This window comes from Simochromis diagramma, unplaced genomic scaffold (genome assembly GCF_900408965.1).
Source record: "Simochromis diagramma unplaced genomic scaffold, fSimDia1.1 OVJJ01000005.1, whole genome shotgun sequence".
Taxonomy (NCBI): Eukaryota; Metazoa; Chordata; class Actinopteri; order Cichliformes; family Cichlidae; genus Simochromis; species Simochromis diagramma.
Genome location: NW_024387097.1, coordinates 988727 through 1010115, shown reverse-complemented (window position 1 = coordinate 1010115; position 21389 = coordinate 988727). Strand labels below are relative to the sequence as shown.

The following is a 21389-nucleotide window of genomic DNA, read 5'->3' as shown; positions in this document are numbered from 1 at the left end:
GATATAGGAGTTAGGTAGGTAGTGAAGGCAGCTCTGCAGTGGCCAGTTGTAAGAGCAGCAATTCTTACTTGCAGTTAGGGACCTGGAGTGTTGAGAGGGGGGTGATGAAGATCCAGGGGAGGCTGAGTGGTGTGGAAAAGCTGGCCTGAGATCCGGGGCTTCAGATGGAGTGTGATGGCAGGAGGGCAGGCAGGTGAGGCACAGAGAGATTTCCAGAATGATTACTAGGTATCCTGAGTCCAGAGGTGGAGTGTGAGCCAAGGTGGATACAGCAACTGTAGCACAAGAGAGTCGTGTTAACAGGATGAATCACAGCAAGAACTTAACGTATACGGCCTGTTACCAACATGTGTTGATGACGAACTGGCAGTGAATGAACATCAACGTGTGGTTTAAATCCCTCTGGCTTGATTGCCTGCAATAGGCTCCAGGTGTGCGGGAGCTGGAGTTGGCCCTGCCCAGGGGCGGATCCCAGGTCAGTTCAGGAGCCTTATGGAAATTCCAGCCACCCACCGCAGACCATGACAGTACCCCCCCTCAAGGGACGCCTCCCGGCGGCTGACCGGTCCCCAGCCTGCGACGCGACCTGAAAAATCTAGAGATGAGAGCAGGGTCAAGGATAAACGAGCGAGGAACCCAGGCACGTTCCTCAGGCCCATACCCCTCCCAGTCCACCAAAAACTGGCGACCCCTACCACGGCGGCGGACGTCAACGATCCTCCGAACCGTATAGGCCGGATGACCATCGATGAGCCGGGCGGGCGGAGGGGGGTCGGAAGGCGGGCACAGCACACTGGACAGCACACAGGTCTGACTTGGGAAACATGAAAAACCGGGTGAATCCGAAGACAGGGAGGAAGCTCGAGTTTCACAGCAGAGGGCGAGATGACCGAGTGGACGACATACGGCCCTATAAACCGAGGAGCCAGCTTGCGGGAGGAAACCCTAAGGGGAACATCCTTAGCCGACAGCCACACCTTCTGCCCTGGAGTGTACCGAGGAGCTGGTGATCGTAGACGATCTGCATAGCGGCAGTGGCGGGCAGCAGCTTTCTTCAGTGCCTCCCGGGTCCGAGTCCAGACACGGCGGCAGCGCTGGAGATGGTGCTGGACGGAAGGCACAGCCAAATCAGCCTCTTCCTCAGGGAAGAGGGGGGGCTGATAGCCCAGGGACACTTCAAATGGAGAGAGACCAGTGGATGCGGAAACATGAGAATTGCGCGCATACTCTACCCATGGGAGATGTGCAGACCAAGTAGCCGGGTTATGGGAAACCATGCAGCGGAGCATGGACTCTAGTTCTTGGTTGAGCCTCTCAGTCTGCCCATTGGTTTGAGGGTGGTAACCAGAACTGAGGTTGGCTTGAGCACCTAGGGCAGAGCAGAAAGATTTCCAAACCTGGGATGTAAATTGAGGTCCCCTGTCAGAAGTGACCTCAGCAGGAATCCCGTGGAGTTTGAAGACGTGGTCAACCATCAGTCTTGCAGTTTCCGTGGCAGTGGGTAGTTTCTCCAGGGCAACGAAGTGAGCCGCTTTAGAAAACCTGTCGATCACAGAGAGTATTACTGTTTTACCTGCAGACCTAGGCAGTCCAGTGACAAAGTCCAGGGAAATGTGGGACCAAGGACGAGAAGGTACGGCTAGAGGTTGTAGAAGACCGGAGGGTCGCTGATTTCGGGTCTTGTTCCTGGCGCACACGTCACAGGCAGAGACGTATTCCCGCACATCATGTTCCAGAGTTGCCCACCAGAAGTGCCGACGTAGTAGTGCGATAGTGCGGCCAATTCCAGGATGGCAGGAAAACCGGGAGGCATGAGCCCACCTAATTACAGCCGAACGGGTTGCTGCGGGAATGAAGCGGCGGCCCGGAGGACCTGTGCCAGGGTCTGGTTCATCCTGTAATGCTCGCTGGATGGATTCCTCTATATCCCAGGATAAAAACGCTATGCGGCAGGAGGTAGGAAGCACAGGAACTGGTTCGGTGGGTTCAGCGTCTGGGTCGTAAAGACGAGACAGGGCATCGGCCTTGGTGTTCTTGGAACCTGGACGGAAAGAGATGGCAAACTTGAAGCGATCAAAGAACAGAGACCAACGGGCCTGGCGGGCATTTAGACGCTTAGCCGTCTTGAGGCAAGTAAGGTTTTTATGATCTGTGAAGATGGTGAATGGGTGTTCAGCCCCTTCCAATAGGTGACGCCACTCTTCCAGGGCTAACTTAATAGCCAGCAACTCTCTGTCTCCTACATCATAGTTGCGTTCAGCTGACGAGAGTCGACGTGAAAAAAAGGCGCATGGGTGTAACTTGGCCTTGGGACCTGAATGCTGTGAAAGGACCGCTCCGACGCCGACGTCGGACGCGTCTACCTCCAGAACGAATGGCTTGGAGTGATCTGGGTGACACAATACAGGAGCTGAGGTAAATAGTCGCTTGAGCCTACTGAATGCTGCCTCAGCTTCAGGTGTCCAGATGAACTGTCTTTTGGTGGATGTGAGTGCAGTGAGAGGAGTGGCTACCTGGCTGTAGTTGCAAATAAACCTCCGGTAGAAATTGGCAAAGCCGAGGAAACATTGTAGGAGCTTGCGTGACGTGGGCGTGGGCCACTCCAGGATCGTGCGGATCTTGGCTGGATCAGTCTTCACCTGCCCTCCTGCGAGTATATAGCCAAGAAAAGTGACGGATTGTGCATGAAACTCACATTTCTCGGCTTTGACGTAAAGTCGGTTTTCCAGGAGGCGTTGGAGGACTGCTCGGACGTGGACATGGTGTTCCTGGGGAGTCTTGGAGAAAATGAGTATGTCATCAAGATAAACAAAGACAAACTGGTTCAGGAAATCACGGAGCACGTCGTTGACCAGGTTCTGAAAGACAGCGGGGGCATTGGTTAACCCAAACGGCATGACCAAATATTCAAAGTGACCTAGAGGCGTATTAAAAGCCGTTTTCCATTCGTCCCCCTCCCTGATGCGGACGAGATGGTAGGCATTGCGGAGATCCAGTTTGGTGAATATGGTGGCTTCATGGAGGGGTTCAAAGGCAGAGCTGATAAGGGGTAAAGGATATTTGTTTTTAATGGTGATGTCGTTTAACCCTCTGTAGTCAATGCATGGACGGAGTGATTTATCCTTCTTTTCCACAAAAAAGAAGCCGGCGCCCACTGGAGAGGAGGATGGGCGGATGATACCTGCAGCTAGTGACTCGTGGATGTACTTTTCCATGGACTCTCTTTCTGGTCTGGAGATGTTGAACAGCCGGCTAGAGGGAAGCGGAGCACCAGGTAGAAGGTCGATAGCGCAGTCATAAGGTCTGTGAGGTGGCAAAGACGACGCTTTGTCTTTACTGAAAACTTCCTGGAAGTCATGGTACTCAGGTGGGACGAGTGTGAGGTCAACCGGATCAGTGTCCGAGGTGTTAGTGTCAGGGGTACCCGGCGGTAGAGCAGACTTGAGGCAGTGGGCTAGACAAAAAAGGCTCCAACTAGCGATTTTACTTCCAGACCAGTCTATATGAGGGTTGTGTTTCTTTAGCCAGGGGTAGCCTAGGATGAGTGGTGAATCAGGAGAAGAGAAAGTGAACAAGGTAATGGCTTCATGGTGGTTTCCAGAGGTGACGAGGGTTACGGGGCCAGCCTGATGGGTTATCTGAGAAAATATTTGATTGTTTAATGCGGTAACAGGGATGGGAGGATCGAGAGTCTTGAGTGGCAAGTGAAGGCGTCTAGCGAGAGCTAGATCTATTAAATTTTGCTCTGCTCCAGAATCAACGAGAGCATGGAGGGGGTGAGAAACCTGATTTAGACACAGGGTGACTGGTAGGATTAACCGGGGTTTGGAACTGAAAGAGGATCCGCCCACCTGTATCCCCGAAATTACCGGCGGGCGGAGCCTTTTGGCCGAACCGAACACTGTGCTAACCTATGCTCCACTGAGCCACAGTAAAAACATGCACCCGACCGAAGCCGTCGTTCTCACTCCTCTGGTGTGAGACGAGAGCGGCCGATTTGCATAGGCTCCGGAGCGGCGTCCGTTTCTACGGAAACAGGAGCGGATGTGGACACCGGACGTGATGGCGGAGGAAGTGAAAACGTGCAAGGCGCGGGTTTACGATGTTTCTGGTTCTTTTCGGCCTCCCTTTCCCTCAGACGATTATCTATCCTAAGGGAAAGGGAGACCAGGTCTTCAAAAGACTTGGGCTCATCGCGGGAAGCGAGCTGGTCTTTGAGCTCATCGTTTAAGGCGCGACGGAACACTCCCCGAAGGGCATGATCGGGCCAATTGGCCTCGGCGGCTGCGGTACGGAAGTCGATAATGAACTCTGCGACACTCCGGCTCCCCTGTTGTAACCCAAGCAACCTTTCATCAGAACTACCCTCCGATACTGGATGAGTAAAGGTCCTTTTAAACTCACACAGAAAATCATCATACAAGCAGGTTGGGAGCGGATGAGCCGACAGGTAAGCCTCAGCCCATAACAGTGCCTTGCCCTGAAGCTTAGTCACCAGATATGCTACCCGAGCTGATTCGCTAGCAAATGAACGGGGAGAATGCGTGAACGCGAGAGAACATTTTAGTAGAAAGGCCGTACAGCGACCCTGCTCCCCTGAGTACGGCTCGGGTTCTGGGAATGCAGCATCGCGAAAAACGGAGCCTGAAGGGGTTGGAGCTGGGGAAGACTGGGGAGGTTCTGCCACGGGTGCAGGAGACGCAGAGGACGGGCATGGAGGAGAGGAAAGAGCTGACTGAATTTCCTGCAGGGAAGCTAAGATCTTAGCCTGAGTCTCGCCTATGGCTTGACACCGGGTGTCGAGAGCCTGCAACGCTTGCTCATGAGCCCGTAAAATGGCTCCCTGCTTGGAGACTGCTGCACGTACTGGGTCTGCTGAGTCCATTTTTTGGCCAGTTCGTACTGTCACGTGGCCGGGTGGCCGGTACTGAACAGGACTCAGGTGCAGAAACCCAGAGCGGAGACAGCAGATGATGCAACAATTTATTAGGTTTAAGTGCAAGAGAAAAACGTGGCAAAGACAAAAAAACAACGAGACGTGGAGTCTTGGTGCGGCGTGGCCTGGGGAACGTGGCTATGGCGAGGGAATGAGGCCTGAGATGCGGAACGGAGCTGAGTGGGGAACAGTCACACTGAAGGAAGAGGATATAGGAGTTAGGTAGGTAGTGAAGGCAGCTCTGCAGTGGCCAGTTGTAAGAGCAGCAATTCTTACTTGCAGTTAGGGACCTGGAGTGTTGAGAGGGGGGTGATGAAGATCCAGGGGAGGCTGAGTGGCGTGGAAAAGCTGGCCTGAGATCCGGGGCTTCAGATGGAGTGTGATGGCAGGAGGGCAGGCAGGTGAGGCACAGAGAGATTTCCAGAATGATTACTAGGTATCCTGAGTCCAGAGGTGGAGTGTGAGCCAAGGTGGATACAGCAACTGTAGCACAAGAGAGTCGTGTTAACAGGATGAATCACAGCAAGAACTTAACGTATACGGCCTGTTACCAACATGTGTTGATGACGAACTGGCAGTGAATGAACATCAACGTGTGGTTTAAATCCCTCTGGCTTGATTGCCTGCAATAGGCTCCAGGTGTGCGGGAGCTGGAGTTGGCCCTGCCCAGGGGCGGATCCCAGGTCAGTTCAGGAGCCTTATGGAAATTCCAGCCACCCACCGCAGACCATGACAGTTAGAGAATGTTGCAGATAATAAAATCTTTGCTTGATGCATAAAGTTAAAAGATTAAAACTAATAAAACATGTTAAAAAAAGAGACTTTTCCATTTGATTACATTTTGTATGATGGATTATGTAGAAAAAGTAGAATTAGGCTGAAAGATCTATCACTTTATCACCTACTCAGGTTGTAAATCATGTTTTTAAAAAGTAACTAAGTAACTAAGTAATTAATTACTTTTGAAAATAAGTAATCAGTAAAGTAACGGGATTACTTTTTTGGGGAAGTAATCAGTAATTAGTTACTGATTACTTTTTTCAAGTAACTTGACCAACACTGGTCACAACTAGTCGCGGGGGGATGTGGCGGCCCCACTTTAGAAATCCAATATATTAAGCCTGAAGGGTTCTAATGTTATATTTATACTTTTCATGCTTTTTAAAGTTCTGTAAATTCGCGTTTGATTTGTTTTGTTTTGGGTATTTTTTTGTGGAGCACTCTGTGATGTTTGTCTTGAAAGGTGTTATACAAATAACATTTTACTTCCATCAGGCATCACTTTGAGCAAGATAAGTGAGGCGTGCAACAGCAACAACAGCTGATATTATGCTTCCCGTTTCCATTGAGATTAATAAACAGGTTCTTTTGATGTTACAGAACTTATCGCTTCGTTTGTTTGTACTTGAGCAGAGACAGAAATCAGAGCTAGTTACATACCTGCTATCTGGTTGTGTATCATTGTACAACTTAAGGTTGAAATTAAGGTTTGTACTAATCCAGTTCTCTTTCACATATGTTACATATATGTTACATATTACATGTACAGTGTATGACCCTCCGATACTTGTTTAAGGGTTGCCCAGCTACATCTTTCAGCTCATCCATAAAACAGGTGTGAAATCACTGGTTGGTTGATCTCCACCTAGCGGTCAACTGCCCCGTGTGTTCAGTCTCTGTCATTACAAATGTGGGACAGCATTTAGTCCTTCCAAGATCGCTGTTTGTTTCCTGGGTTGACTCTGGCTGTGATAGCGTACCAGCGTATTGCTCGCGTGCTGTGTGGGAGCTGACTGTGGTGTAGAGGTTGGTGGGTCAGGTGAGTCAGAGTTTCTCTCTAGCTTATAAAGAGAGCCCGGTGGGTTGCTCATGGAGTCACGCGTTTGCAGCCTTAGAGTCTTCTGTAACCTGTGGTCCTTACTGGCGTGTTGCTCGTGGGTTATGAGTTTACATGCTGGGTGGGACCTTGATTTGGTTCAGTAATCTGGTGGTCAGTGAGGGTTCCTCTCCAGCCTGCAAAAAGAGCCCAGTGTGTAACTCGGGGAGAAGTTTGCTCCGCACCTCCTAAAATTTAATATAGGTTGGTTGTGGCCCCTTACCAGCGTGTTGCTCGTAGGTTGCACGCTAACACACTCAGTGTGGTGCTGGAGTTCTGGATTTGGACCCAGATATATTAGTTTGTATGTTTGAGAAGCTTGTAGAGTCACGTGGTTGGTCGGATGGTGAACAGACTTTGTTTCTACAGAGTCTCAGCATCTCTTTGTGCTGTTTAAATGTTAATGTGCGGTGATACAGGGATGTTTGGTAAAGCCTTACCTTCAGCACCAAGACTTCAGAGTATTGGAAGATGGGATGCTGAAACATCATCTTAAAAAAAATTGGTGGGAAGCTCTGGGCAACTTGTACATTTGGATGAAGATAAACCCGAACAACTGATTGACATCAGACAGTTACATACACTGGAAACGCTGCATCCAGATGAACAGAAGAAACTTTTTGGGAACATTATAGTCTTATCTGTCTCTGTTCTCAGGTACACCATCTTGTGGTCATTTAGTGGACCATGATATTGATGATGCTCAGCCTATTAAACAGCATTTTTACCAGTCATCTCCTGATAAGCGACAGATATTAGAATCTGACGTAAATGGTAGAAAATGGTGTTGCCTTCTTCCTCTGCTTGTTCATCTCTGTGTTTGCTGATGTAGAAGTCAGATTTCAAATTTAGGTCTTGCACTGACTTTTGCTAAATTAATGGCGTCACACAGCCAGGTGCATATCCTCTTCCCAGAATGAAAGATTGTATTGACCAGGTAGCCACGACAAACTTTGTGAGCAAGTTTGACCTTTTGAAAGGGCGTCGACAGGTTCCTCTGTCTCAGAGAGCCAAATACATTTGTTCTGTCCTTCAGGTCTGTATTTATATCCCGTCATGCCAGTTGGTCTTTGAAATGCAGCAGCTTCTTTTCAAACATTAATGAATACAGTTGTGTCAGGATTATAAAGCAGTGCAGTTTATTTAGACGACGTAGGTGTTTACAGTGAAACCTGGGAGGAGCATGTAGAGCAAATGAAGACACCTGAACTGGTTTGACCATCAGTCTGGCTAAATGTAAATCTGCTAGAGCCACTATTACATGTTGTTTTTGTTTCCTGCCCATGGAGAAAACAAAAACCAAGAACATGAAGGCTCAGTAAGCTGAACTATAATCACAGACACCAGTCAGGATGCAATCCCTGACATGAAGGGGAAATATCTCTTTCCTCCACTAGGTTGAACCCCAATTCTCTACTGAATCATTCAGAGACCCTCGACCTCAGGCTCTTGTCCTGCCAAAGAGGTGATGTTAAACGGTCATGTTTGCTAACTGGCCAGCCTACCGTCAGAGCCTCAGCTCCTGACAGCCACCGAATTCACAAAGCCCCGACCCCCTCGTGTAGTCGTGTGTCTGCAGCAGGTGAGGTCCATCTAAACTGATAAAACTTAACTGCAACTTTTTTGTGATGACTGAGTGTTCGGTTCATTTTTCGAGCAGGTGAAACCTGAGTTGACTCATTGAGCTAAAAACGACTTCACATTGTGACGGCAGTTGTTGGACTTTGTGCAGTAAGATAATGAAAAGAATATCCTGTGCATGATAAACTTGCTCACTCTGTGAAGCGTGTTTTATCACCGTTTTTTGTGAAGTAATTACAAAGAAAAAGAGCTGAAGTTTAGTCTTATGCAGTAATCTTCTCCCTCTGACCTTTATTTCCCAATAACCTTTATAACTGCTGTTTTATACAACAGTTAGTTATTTTAATTGTGTTTTTTTTTTTTATCAGACTCCACAGGACTCTGTGTAGCTTGTAACTTTGTGGTGTCTTGTAATTATCCACTTAACACAGCCAGCAAAACATGCAGACATGTTAACCTACAAGAACTTTTGCTGATTGCGCAGTTATTTAGTAAAAGACCCATACTTACGGTCAGAGTCAGACCCAACATGTTGGACAGAGAATGCAAACTGAGGATCAAATATTGGAACGATTCAGCAAATGTTATGCAGTTCCACATTAAGGGGGGATATCCTACCGTTGTCTCCTTCATCGCCTGAACAGCAGAATTTCAACGGCTCACATTACTCTTTACCCCCTGCAGGTGGTGCAGTGGGCATTGGAAAAGCTGGAGCTGTCCAAGTATGCAGACAAACCAGCGGGCACTTACAGTGGAGGAAACAAACGCAAGCTCTCCACTGCCATTGCTCTCATCGGGTACCCATCACTCATCTTCCTGGTAAGAAGAATAGATGCTCTCTGTGCTCGGGGCAGCGTAGCAAAGATCAGAGGGTCAATCCGCCGGTTTCTTCACATTCTGTTTGAAGCTTTAGTTCATTTTTGGAAGCATGTTTAACATTGAAATGGAGCCGATAGAAGTGCTTAAAAGCATAAAATGAAGGACGATGTGAATGTGTGACTATGGGGCTAATCAGTAATCCGAGTGATCATTTATAAATATTTTTATAAAAACTTGATAGTATTGCATACATGTATATAAAGTATTACAAAAGTAGTGATAGTATTATATAAGTTAGTTACTCTGCAAGTTCTACTCGTACCTTGGATTATATTTTAATGTCTGTGTGCAACACAGTAATCTTTTGATATAAACATCGTAATATGTGATCATTTTTAATGATTAAGTGTAACATGGATACAGAAAATATGCAACCAGTTTTACTTAAAGACTGCAGTGAGTGTCCCTGAACAGCCTGTGGAGACAGCATCAACCCAACATCCAGTTGGTCAAATAGTAAAAAAGTCCAAAGTTGTCCAACATTTCTCCATCACACATGCCAGCCTATCAACGTCCCAGGCAGTAAGGTTCAGAGTCCATCCAGAGTCTGTCGCTGTTTTAAACATTGTTGTGTTTGCTTGTGTTTAGGATGAGCCCACCACTGGGATGGACCCGAAGGCCCGCAGGTTCCTCTGGAATTTAATCCTGGACATAATCAAGACCGGACGCTCTGTAGTGCTGACGTCACACAGGTTATAAAGCTTAGTAATGACATGCATGTTCCTCTGGAAAACCTCCTGTTATACCATCTGTGTTACAAATGTTTCACCAAAGTGTTTTCACTACATCTGCAGCATGGAGGAGTGTGAGGCCTTGTGTACCAGACTGGGCATTATGGTGAATGGCAGGTTTAAATGCCTGGGGAGCATCCAGCACCTAAAGAACAGGTCAGGACCTTCTTTAATCATAGTTACTCATAGTTATATAGTCCAGGTTCCTGAAGACACGGTTACTCAGGACCTGCAGCTCTGAGATTTGGCACATCCAGAGGTTTGATGTGTGACATCTCGAGGGTGCAGCAACACATCCAAGAGTCGTCGTCGTTAAAGATTCAGCTCTGCAGGAGAAACCAGAGGACACCTGAAGAGCTGGATTTAGGGCAAACTGGGAGTCATGGATTTGTCCCACTGTTTATGTCTGGTTTCAGTGTAAGAGTCTCTTTTTTAAGGTGCAGTTTACTCTTTCCACAGCACTGCTCCGAGGACGTGTTCATTTGTCCATGTTTGGGACTCTGTCTGCAAGAGTGAGGAGACAAACTGGGTTTCATGACTTCCAGGAGGACAAATCATGGATCAGATAGGGGCCACTGTGTCAGAGCTTCTGATGTTACGATTTCTTAAAGAGAATCATCCTACTTACCTGGAGTCGTGTCAACAACAGCACTTTGGTTGATCTTCTTGGGGGATGGACCCATCACATACATCCCTAGCAGCCTTTGGACCATCGTTTGTTGGTGTTTGCCTGCTGGTTGCCTGCTGGTTGCTGGTTTTGAAGTTTGTACAATAGAACACATTACAGTTTTGCACAGTCTCCTGAACATCCCAGCTCGGTTTTAGCCAGCAGACCATTTCTGCAATCGTCAGTAGGTTTGGTGTCTTCCCAGATGTCCAGGGGAAGGATTGTGGCTGGCACATGGTCTTGTAGGGAAGCTTGAGATAGATAGATAAGGCTCTGTTTTGATGACATGGTGGGATTGATGTTATATCTCCTGTATCAGTGATTTTCTGCTTCAGGGTGTGACTTTCTGGTTTTCTGCTCTGCCTTCCACCTCTACTGTAAGCTTCTGTGAGGGGCCCTGTGGAGCACAGATGACGGTGGCACATTCTGACGTGGAGACACGAGGAGTGTCTGCTGAAAGAAAGCAGTGCTCTGGTCATCCACCACGCCCCCCACTTATCTTATCATCATCAAACCAATACTTTCCTTCTGAAACATCCAGCTGCATACCAGTGAATAATATGAAATCTAAACTCAGTAGAGCAGGAAATGCCGTCTTTGAAACAAGCACCACCACAGGCACATGCCAGCTTTTACTCTAAAGAGTCATTTCTGTCTCCATCCAGCCCAGCAGCTAGCTCGGTGGTCTGTTAGACAAGTACATGAGGTGAGTTTGTCAGCTGGGGAGTATATGTCGAACCAGTACCCACAACAGCATTTCCAGTCTAATGTTTCACAGTTATGGAGACTTTCAACTGCCACAAGAGGGCAGTAATTTCTCCTGGGCTGTGGAACAGCTGGTGTTGGACAGTAGAATGAGATGTAACGCTGGATGTGAGGGAGGAGTATTTTCACCTGATGTTTGTGGTTTGGGATGAGGTGGAGTAAATCTGAGGTGAGACACTGTTCTCCTGTGATCTCATCTTTTTCCAGCTGTTTTTACAACCTGACCATGCTCATCCACAGCTCTGACTTATCATTTTAAAATCAGCTTGAGTACTGTGAGGTCATTAATATCAGGTTTCTACCTTTGGTATAATGAACAGTACATATAAGCTTTCCTCCTCATCCTGCACTCATGCCCTGTCTCCACTAGTTCATCCTCACAGTCCATGGAAAAACAGGCAGTCCTTAAAATCAGACGAGGTTTATGTGGCAGCTGCACCAGATCCTGCAGTCTGTTCTGTCCAGGACATTGCACACAGCTGCCATCATTTCTTTAGCCATCAGAGGATGCAAGGACAGAAAATCTTTACATTTGTCCACATTTAGAAGCAGCTCTGCTTCATCATCCATACTCCCATAGAAACTGAAGCTTAATTGGGTATTTTCCAGGGGATCCCACAGGCAACCGCAAAAGACCACCCTTAACCTCAGGTCATCGTAGTTGACTACAGATGTGCCAGCTGTCAAAGGGTGAGAGCCAGGGTGCACCCCAGACAGGTCGCCAGTCTGTCTGACAGACCACCATCCACACCCATGAGCAATTTGGGATTCCCCATTAAGCTGTCCCCACTAACTGCATGTGTTTGGACTGTGGGAGGAAGCCAGAGTACCCAGTACCCAGCAAACACTGGGAGAACAGTTCTTGCTGTGAGGCAACAGTGCTAATCACCACGGCACAGTGCTGCCCACGTTCATGAGGTCAAAAAAGACAAAGGTATATTAAAAAAATCCTAATTAGAAAAAAGTTTACAGTTCTGGCTCGCTCAGTACTCATATAACATATGTTGGGGTGCTTTTTTTAAAGGGGCAGAGTTGGAGAACTTTATGATCGTACCATTATGTCCTGACTTGGCACAGTCATGCTTCTCTTAACATGTTATAGGTTCGGAGATGGCTACATGATCACAGTGAGGACAAAGAGCAGCTCCAGCGTCAAAGAGGTGGTTCGGTTTTTCAACAGAAACTTCCCCGAGGCTCTGCTGAAGGTACGTTACAGCAACTCTCCAGTGTCGTCATTTTACCCACAGAGCACCAACCTGACAGACGTAGCACCAGACTAAACCTCACTATCAGTTCAGTTGTGTTTTCATGATATAGTGTAAATTCACCCCAACAGCTGCTTTATATTGTAGAGCTAAAGATCCTCATCAGAGAGAAAATAATACCACGGTTTAATAAATATAATAAAGAGCAAATATTACCTGAAGAGTGTGGTTATATACCAAAGCTGGTGGTAGATCTTTAGCATCGGCATAGAATCGATTCAAGAATGTAAAGTTTTGTGTGGTTTAATTAGAAGATCTGTATTGTTTCATTAAGCTACCTTGCCTGTGCTATATCACTGTAATAAAACCTCTGCACATAAAGTCTGACGATGTGGACATTCAGTACTTACCTGTCCATTCAACAAGTGCAAGGAGCCTCCTACAACTGGTACAGCTGTTGACTGTGCCTAACTTTAGGTTCTAGTGGGGTGCATCTTTGGCTGGCTGTAGCTCAGCATGTAGATGATCAGAAGGTTGGTGGTTCAGTCCCTGGCTGCCCCAGTCTGCATGCCTTCAGCAAGATACTAACCCTAAGTTGCTCGCCGATGCATCCATCCGAGTATGAATGTGTGTGAATGTTAGATAGTAAGCACTTAAAGCATAGAAGAAAGTGCTTGTGTGGATGTGGCATGTTGTATAGAGCGCTGTGAGTACTCTGTACTCTTTATATAAGAATCAGTCCATGTAGCATTCAGCTGAAACAGGGCAGGTATCCGGTCGTAGGCAGTTAAAGCTAGGCCAGTATCCTCAACACCAGCTTGAGTTAGCTACTAATTACTAACCTAATAGGTGATACCCACAACTAACCTAATAGGTGATACCCACAGGATCAAGAGCTGGTCCATATCCCTATAATTGGAGTCACTGGCCACAGTTACAATACCACAGCTGAAAAATGTGGTAAACTGTAAACCGTGTTATCATATTTGCAGGAGCGTCACCACACCAAGGTGCAGTACCAGCTGAAGTCTGAGCGCATGTCCCTGGCTCAGGTCTTTAGTAAGATGGAGCAGGTGGTGGAGGTGCTGGGTATTGAGGACTACTCTGTCAGTCAGACTACTCTGGATAATGTGAGTGACTCAGTTTCATCCAAGACTTCAAAAAGGAATATCTTAAATAAAAAATAAAGTACAGGATCTCTTTTTCCATCCAGGTGTTTGTTAACTTTGCCAAGAAACAAAGCGATAACCTTGAGCAGCAGGATGTGTCGCCGCTGGGCAGTGGAAAGTCCCCCCTGCAGCGCATCTTCAGCCTTCTAAAGTCTCGCACGGCCAACACAGAACTCAACGCTCTGATCAGTGAGGCGCCAGAAGAGCTGGAGAGCGATGATGATGAAGGTCTCATTAGCTTCGAAGAGGAACGGGTGAGCAGATCCTGCCTAGAGTTTTCTGTTTCTCTGTTCATTGAAGTTCAGAGGGAGGGGTACACAGGTGAAGGTGCAGCAGGCCCCACATCTGTGTCTGGAAGGTCAGTAACATGAGACAAACAGAGATATCGTGTGTGGAAGAGACATCACCCAGAACTTGGGCTAGGACATACTTTAGTGTTACCACGAGATGTTGTAGCATCAGTGTAGCTTGCAGCAATGGAAACACTGCTACTACTGTAGAAGGACAGGTACTCAGTGACCCTCATCACCACAGCACAAACCTCAGGAGACAACAGTGAAGAGTTAACACTGGAGTAGCTTTTCACCAGCAGAGTAAACAAATGTGCTTAACCAGCATGGTTTCCTCTACACATGTAAAAGCTAATGATTTAAACACATTCAGCCTGTTTTCAATGCAGCAGTGGCCTCTAAAGGAGCGAACCATCTAACGCTGACAGTGTTACATAAACGTAAGTGTTCACACAGGGTCTCAGCCCATCTATCATCAGGTAACAGAACAGGATTGCACCCTGAACAGGTGGTTAGTCTGTCAGACTTCAGACTGTGGAGCAACAGGTAGTATGTGCAGACTCTGCAGATGAGCTGCAGGTCTGAACCAAGAACTTTCTCACACTGTTCTCAAACAAACACTGGATTTTCTTATGCGCGCTCCCTGACAAAGACATCACCACTACGTGTTAGCACGTGTAGTGATTTTCTGGTGTGTATATTTGTGTGTGTTTGGCAGGTGCAGCTCTCTTTCAATACAGACACCCTCTGTTAAAATGAGCTACTTTCACATCAGAGAGCAGAGGGGAGGGCAGAGGGGGGACCCCTGATCCCACTGGTCTGAGCTATGCGTTCCTGAGAGTATGGCACCGCGACCCTGAAGAGGACCAAAACTCTCTGAACACAGCACCTGAGGTTCAGTATTTCAGGCTTCAGATGGACTCTGCACTAGGACGGCAACATTATACTTTGAGTGTGTGAATTTGAACCCTTTATGAAATGTTAAAAACCAAGTCTTTGATTCCACTGGTGTCTCTGAGCTGACTGGAATCACCCCCTAATCACAAAGGGTCCTTGTTACTCTGTAGACCTGCCTTGAGAGCATGCTGTGATGATGATAATACACCCTGTTTTTCTGTGGTAAGATTTATTTTGAAGGCAGCTACAAACTGCTGTGTTGGTTCGTTTGTTTAAATCTTTTTCTTTCTTTTTTTTGCGTGGGGGGGGGGGTGCACCCTGTAAGGGGGCGTGCGTGGACCTGTGGGGGAGCAGGAGGCCTTCTTGCCTTCTTTGATGTTACCAGGTGAATGTACACGGGTGTTGTCATGGTGATGCCTCCTCCTCTCGGTTTGTTCTGACACTGTACACGTGGTCGCTTTCTTTTCTGTTTTACATATTAGTATTTTTATTTATATTCTTATTATTTTTATGAATATTATTGTAACATGTTATTATGTTGTGCATCCTGGTGAGAAGATCCTCTGTAAATGGGGCACTGTGTATAATAAGAACAATAACTCCACCTGCAGTGAACATGAGCAGCATTGTAACAGCCTGAACGGTGGATTTGAATTCCTGACAACAACTGCACTCCTATCACTGTGACACTAACAGGGACCTTCAGATCACATTTGCAGTAATATGTGGGTACGCTCCATGTTTTATGATTTGCAGATGAACTTGTAATTTTTTCATGGCTTCTGGAATCAGCACATTACAAAAATATGGCTCTCTCACTGACCGTGTGTTGATATGTTCTTTAAACTGATCTCATGTTTCGTGATAACTGAGTTGTCCTGTCATCAACAACTCCTGTGTTGCTTCTTCTTTCACAGCTAGCTGCAGTCCTGGTTTGGTTATTACTCTGGTACTGGTGGGCTTTTTTCCCTGTTGCAGATGTTATCATTAAAAAAGAGTAACTGTCACCTTTCATGTCTGAGATTGTGAGCTTGACGGATAAAAGCAAGTCTGTCATGGACTTTAACAACTGTATGTCACCTACAGCCACTGGAGTTTTGAGCATTCATAGTTTAAAATAAATCTAAACTGTATGTTTTGGGATGTAAACATCAGATTCATATGTGAACTTAACCTTTAATAACGCCGTTGAAGCGTGTGTCTGATTAAACGACTGTTTCTGAACTGTAACTTACACTGAACAGAGGCTCTTTTTATGCTTTGTGTTTGTTGCAACAGTGAGCTTCGTCCCACACATCTGCAGCTCTGCTGCTGTGGACCTCTCGCTCTGATTATAAAAACGAGCCACGTGCCCAATGGAGTCAAATATTTTGAGCTTCTTCAAGACACAAGTCATCTTTTCTTGGACTTTTCTAAAGTCTTCACTCCGGGACTGTGTGAAAGCTACACCACGTTTGCATGTTCCTTGTCATGCATCCATATTTTGATGAAATATGATGTCATCAAACATCCTTTTAGTCGTTTGATGACATCATATTTCATTCTAGTTCATCGAACGCGGTGCAGGCCAGTCGCATTCTTCTAGTTTTGGCCTTTTGCACATTATTGGACTTATTTATTCTTTTATTTAATTCACTTTTTCTTTCTTACTCTTGTGCTGCCTGTAACAAAGCATCCTCACACATCTGGGGTTATACCTTTTTTTGGTTGAACATTTTGAATATTGATATAAATATGATGAGCTGGGCTCCACTGGGAGAAGACAGCAGAGAGAAAAGAGAACAATATGTTTTTATTAACTCTGTACTATGAAATGTAAATTTGCTATTATTGTTTTAATAGTGAGAATTAATTAGGCGATTACACGGACTGAGACGGAGGCTACCACATGGGTAATCTGTTGGTGTCTGTCTCCCTCACTCTGTCCTTTACAGTGTCAGCATTCAGCTGTGGTGCAGCTTTCACACAGTCCAGGAGTGAATAATGCAATAAATGAATGGCAGCATTCAGTTATTGCATATTCACTGCTCTCCGGTTTTAGGTCTTTGCTTTTTTTAATGAAAAGCAGCAAAAGTGGTAATCTGATTAGTAACTTGAAAAGAACTAATACTTTAAACATGACACCTTATAATATGTTTAAATAGCACAACAAAACACAACAAAATGTGGGGTTCCTATTTTGGCATGATACTAAGGCCCTAAGTACGCTTTAATTATTTGTAATTCCAGCATAACTATATTTACTACTAAGGTATTTACCTTCAAATAAGGGAATCGAGTCGTTTAACCTTATCTAACGTCCAGATGTTTTACTGCTTCCTTTAGTTCACCCCTTTGTGTTGTGAGTCCTGCGTTTGCGTCCTATTCCTGTCTCCTGCACAGCACATCATGAGGTGTGGTGCTTGCATGTGGAAGATTTTACTGTAAACAGACAGCACACAGTCAAGGGAGCAGGTGGAACAAGCCATCCGTAAACTGCCAAAACAGAGGAAATGCATCCAAGAAACTGCTGCAATATTAGAGTAGCGAACTCTACAGGTTGGTACGTCCTGAGAAAGAAGGAAAGACGTTTGACCTTTAACAAACACATTTATTCATATCACAATTCAATAATACAAACAAAACGCTCACAAAGTCAAAGGAAGCATCACAAAAACACCACCCAAAAACCACACACACTTAGATCCACGTGTAGTTATCAAAACAAATACACTGAATAATAATATCACTCTAAAAATGCAAAACAAGTGCACCATCCTCCCTCAATGAACATAAAACATTTCTAATACACCACAAATCTGTAAACATCTGTAGATTACAAGTAACTCTATAAAAAGCATCCACTTTCAATCTTGATGCAACTAAGCCCTTAAAACTTAGTGCTGCATCAGTCCAACCCTGTCCAAGCATTTCATGTTTCCTCGTTTTCCAAATTGCGAACTTTGCCATACCAAGAAGGAAATTGAATAAGACATGAGTCTTCTTTTTCAAAGCTCTGTACTTAAGACTAAAAACAAAAACTGCCATAGAAAAACGCTCACCCAGGGCTTCCACCCATTCCTGCAATAAACTAAACAGGCTTTTTAACCTCACACAGGACAAAAACAAGTGTTCCAGCGACTCCTGTTCTTCACAAAATAGACATCCACCCCTAGTAGTCTGGTCTAGCTGTGTGTCTGTTCGTAGCTATAAATCCTCCAGTGGAGGTCACCAACCTGTTTCTCAACAGGTGGCTTATACAGGACCCTCCATCTGCCCTTCGGGGCAAGGTCTGAACCAAAAACCTGTGTCCACCTCGACTCCCTGACCCCCCGAGCACAAGTTCAGCACCTTGGCACAACTCTGGTACAGGTGCTTCTTCCCACATGAACTGAGAACACCCAACACCAGTCCATTCTCCTCATGCCATCCATCAAAAGCTGGCGCAGCTGAAAGTACTGGAAATACGTACTCGTACCCATTATGCCACTGGTCAGCTAGATTGCAATTTTCAGCAAATACTTTCAGTGACACAGGTAAGGACTCCCAGACCTCTTCCAGGATCCTCTTTAAGATTCTGGTGGACTTGATGTTAGTAAGGTTGCACATCCTTTCTATCGATAGTTTTGCGAGGTGACCCAGTTTCACAATCCCAGCTTGAATGAACTTGGTCCTTATTGTAGGTGATGACAGCAAACGAAAAGTCATTGTGAAACAATGGTTCCTCAAAAATCCCCAGCCAGGTCTAGGGTCAGGATCACGGAAAATCTTCAGCGTTTTCCAAGCATCCAACACTGAATGATAAAAAGGTGTTAAACCCATCATATCAAGCTCTGCTGTTTTAAGCAAAAACAGATGCTTATCCAGTCCAGGATATCCAGCTTTCTGGGGAAGCAGCCGAGCCAAGGGCAGCCAACAGTAACTACTTCCATAAAGCAGCTTCTGAGCAGTTTGTAATCTGAAGGCAGTGGTCTTGGCCATGATATCCACAAGTCCTTGACCTCCCTCTGACACGGCAAGAAACAGTACAGATGCCTTAAGCCAATGCTGCCCGGACCAGAAAAAATCCACAATGAGACGCTGAACAGCCCAGCAGGTGGAACCAACCCCACCAAGCTTGTGCCACAGGCACGAGGCAACCAGATTATTGGCAATCAGAGCCCTACCCCTATATGACAGCTGGGGTAGCAACCATGTCCATTTAGACAACTTGGACTCAACTTTTTCCTGTACACCCCTCAGTTATTTTTCTGAAATTGTTCGTTACCTATAAAAAGTCTCAGTGTCTTAATACCATTCCTTCCCCAGCACATATTTCCTGGCAGGGTTGGACTGTTCTCTACGCACCAGTTACCCACCAATAAGTCTGGGACAATCGCCTGGACGCCGAAACTCCTGGTAGCCAGGAGGATGCGATCCGCCTCTTCCGCAAGGGAGCGGTAATCCTTCGTGGCCAATAGCGGGGAGTTGGTAAGGCCAGCGCGCACTGGAGCCGGCAGCTGTCGGAGAAAGAGGTGGGTGAAGAGGAATCCTCCGTCATCCGCACCCAGTAAGGACAGCATGCTCTCCATTGTTGCTTCTCATGCTCGCCCAGGCCCGCGAGGGAAAGGAGTTTCTCGGCCCGCTCAGCATCAGAGAGGGAGTAACGCCGCAGCAGCGCCTTGAGGGCGGTGTACTTGCCTTGGGCGGGGGGGTCCCGGAGGAGAGTCATCACGCAGCTGGTTGACAGCGGGTCAAGTGAGGCCACCACATGGTGGTATTTAGCAGAGGTGTGGACTCGAGTCACATGACTTGGCCTCGAGTCAGACTCGAGTCATTAATTTTATGACTTTAGATGTTCTAAGACTTGTGACTTGACTTGGACTTTTACACCAATGACCTGGGACTTGAATTGGACTTGAACCGGTTTACTTGAAGAGACTTGATATTTCACCCCAAATATAAAAGTTAACACGCATATTATATAGAAAGTGTGCACCATTAATTCAATTCATTCATTCATTTATTCAAACCACACTCCGTACATATGTGTGCGTGAGCTGTAGCACAGCCAATCAAATTAACCAGGTTTTTTTTTTTAAAGAAAAAAAAACGCTCAAAAATGCTGCAAAGAGTTATTTTTTTCAGGTACATAAACTATGAAGTAGTCAACAAAAAACCGAAATGCAACATGCAAAACATGCAAGAAGAGAATCACAGACAGAGATGGAACAACTTCCAACTTTGTCCGACAGTTGAAGTTGCATAAAGAACAGTAGGCGGGGCTTCTCTTTTGCTACGATGAGATAGCTGACTTCATCTAACTAGCAAATCTTGTCCAGGCTACGTTGGTGATGCAGTTTTTTTTAATGTGTATGATATTTTTGTCATGCGATTTTAAAGCCGGTCCTACAAGCGTCCAAGCATCCAAGAATAACATGCAGCTTATCTCAGAACTGTCGGTGAAAATTATTCTTGGAGCTAAGTTTAATTGAGCTTTTAAAGAGGTGCAATTTCACAATTTGTGTATATTTTCTACGTTCACTATTTCGTCATGTGTTGAGAAAAACACAGATTTAAAAATTACATGGTCTAATACAGCGGTCTCCAACCTTTTTTGTGCCACGGACCGGTTTATGCCCGACAATATTTTCATGGACCGATACCGGTCCGAGGCCCGGGGGTTGGGGACCGCTGGTCTAACATTTACATTTAGCATATAACTGCAACATGCTTTTTTTTTTTTTTTAAAGACTCGGGCAGAGTTTCATAATGCAGATGGACAATGACTGAAAACACACAGCCAAAGAAACCCAGGACTTTATTAAAGCAGAGAAGTGGAAAATTCTTGTGTGGGCAGCTCAGTCACCTGATCTTAACTCAGCTGAGCATTGAGACTGACCTTTGGACAGAAAGGCCCACAAACAAACAGCAGCTGAAGGCCGCTGCAGTAAAGGCCCGGCAGAGCATTAAAAAGGAGGAAACCAGCATCTGGCGATGTCCATGAGCTCAACACTTCACGCTGTCACTGCCAGCAAAGGCTTTTCAACCAAGGATTGGAAATGAACATTTTATCTTCACTTATTTAATTTGTCCAATTACCTTTGAGCCCGGAAATGAAGGGCTCACTGACAATTAAAATAAATCAACAAAATTACTTACAGTATAATCTGTGTGTCCTTCCCAGTACTTAAAATGACTTACACAGTAATTAAGATTACTGCATTTACAGTTACTCTAGAAAAAGGATTGTTTTGTTTGGCACTGTGTAGTTAAAGCTTGTTTTCCGGTTAAGAGGTGTTTCATGTTCTTTGTTTTTCATTAAAGGTGAATAAAAACAGGCTCAGATATAATAATGAGAACTATCAATGTATCATTTTTATATTTCATATAAAAAGACAATTGAATAAGATAAGAGATAAGATAAAACTTTAT

At 45.8% G+C, this 21389-nt stretch overlaps 1 protein-coding gene across 1 annotated transcript in view; it reads left to right on the top strand.

Moving 5' to 3' along the window:
• The window catches only part of abca2 (ATP-binding cassette, sub-family A (ABC1), member 2), a 102294-nt gene extending 84160 nt beyond the window's left edge, over positions 1-18134 (top strand). The window contains 7 exon segments of the mRNA XM_040046497.1: positions 9078-9212; positions 9861-9964; positions 10067-10159; positions 12538-12640; positions 13633-13770; positions 13854-14063; positions 14818-18134. Coding sequence (XP_039902431.1) covers positions 9078-9212; positions 9861-9964; positions 10067-10159; positions 12538-12640; positions 13633-13770; positions 13854-14063; positions 14818-14853 — 819 coding nt within the window. The 3' untranslated portion in view covers positions 14854-18134.
• The last annotated feature ends 3255 nt before the right edge of the window (positions 18135-21389 follow it).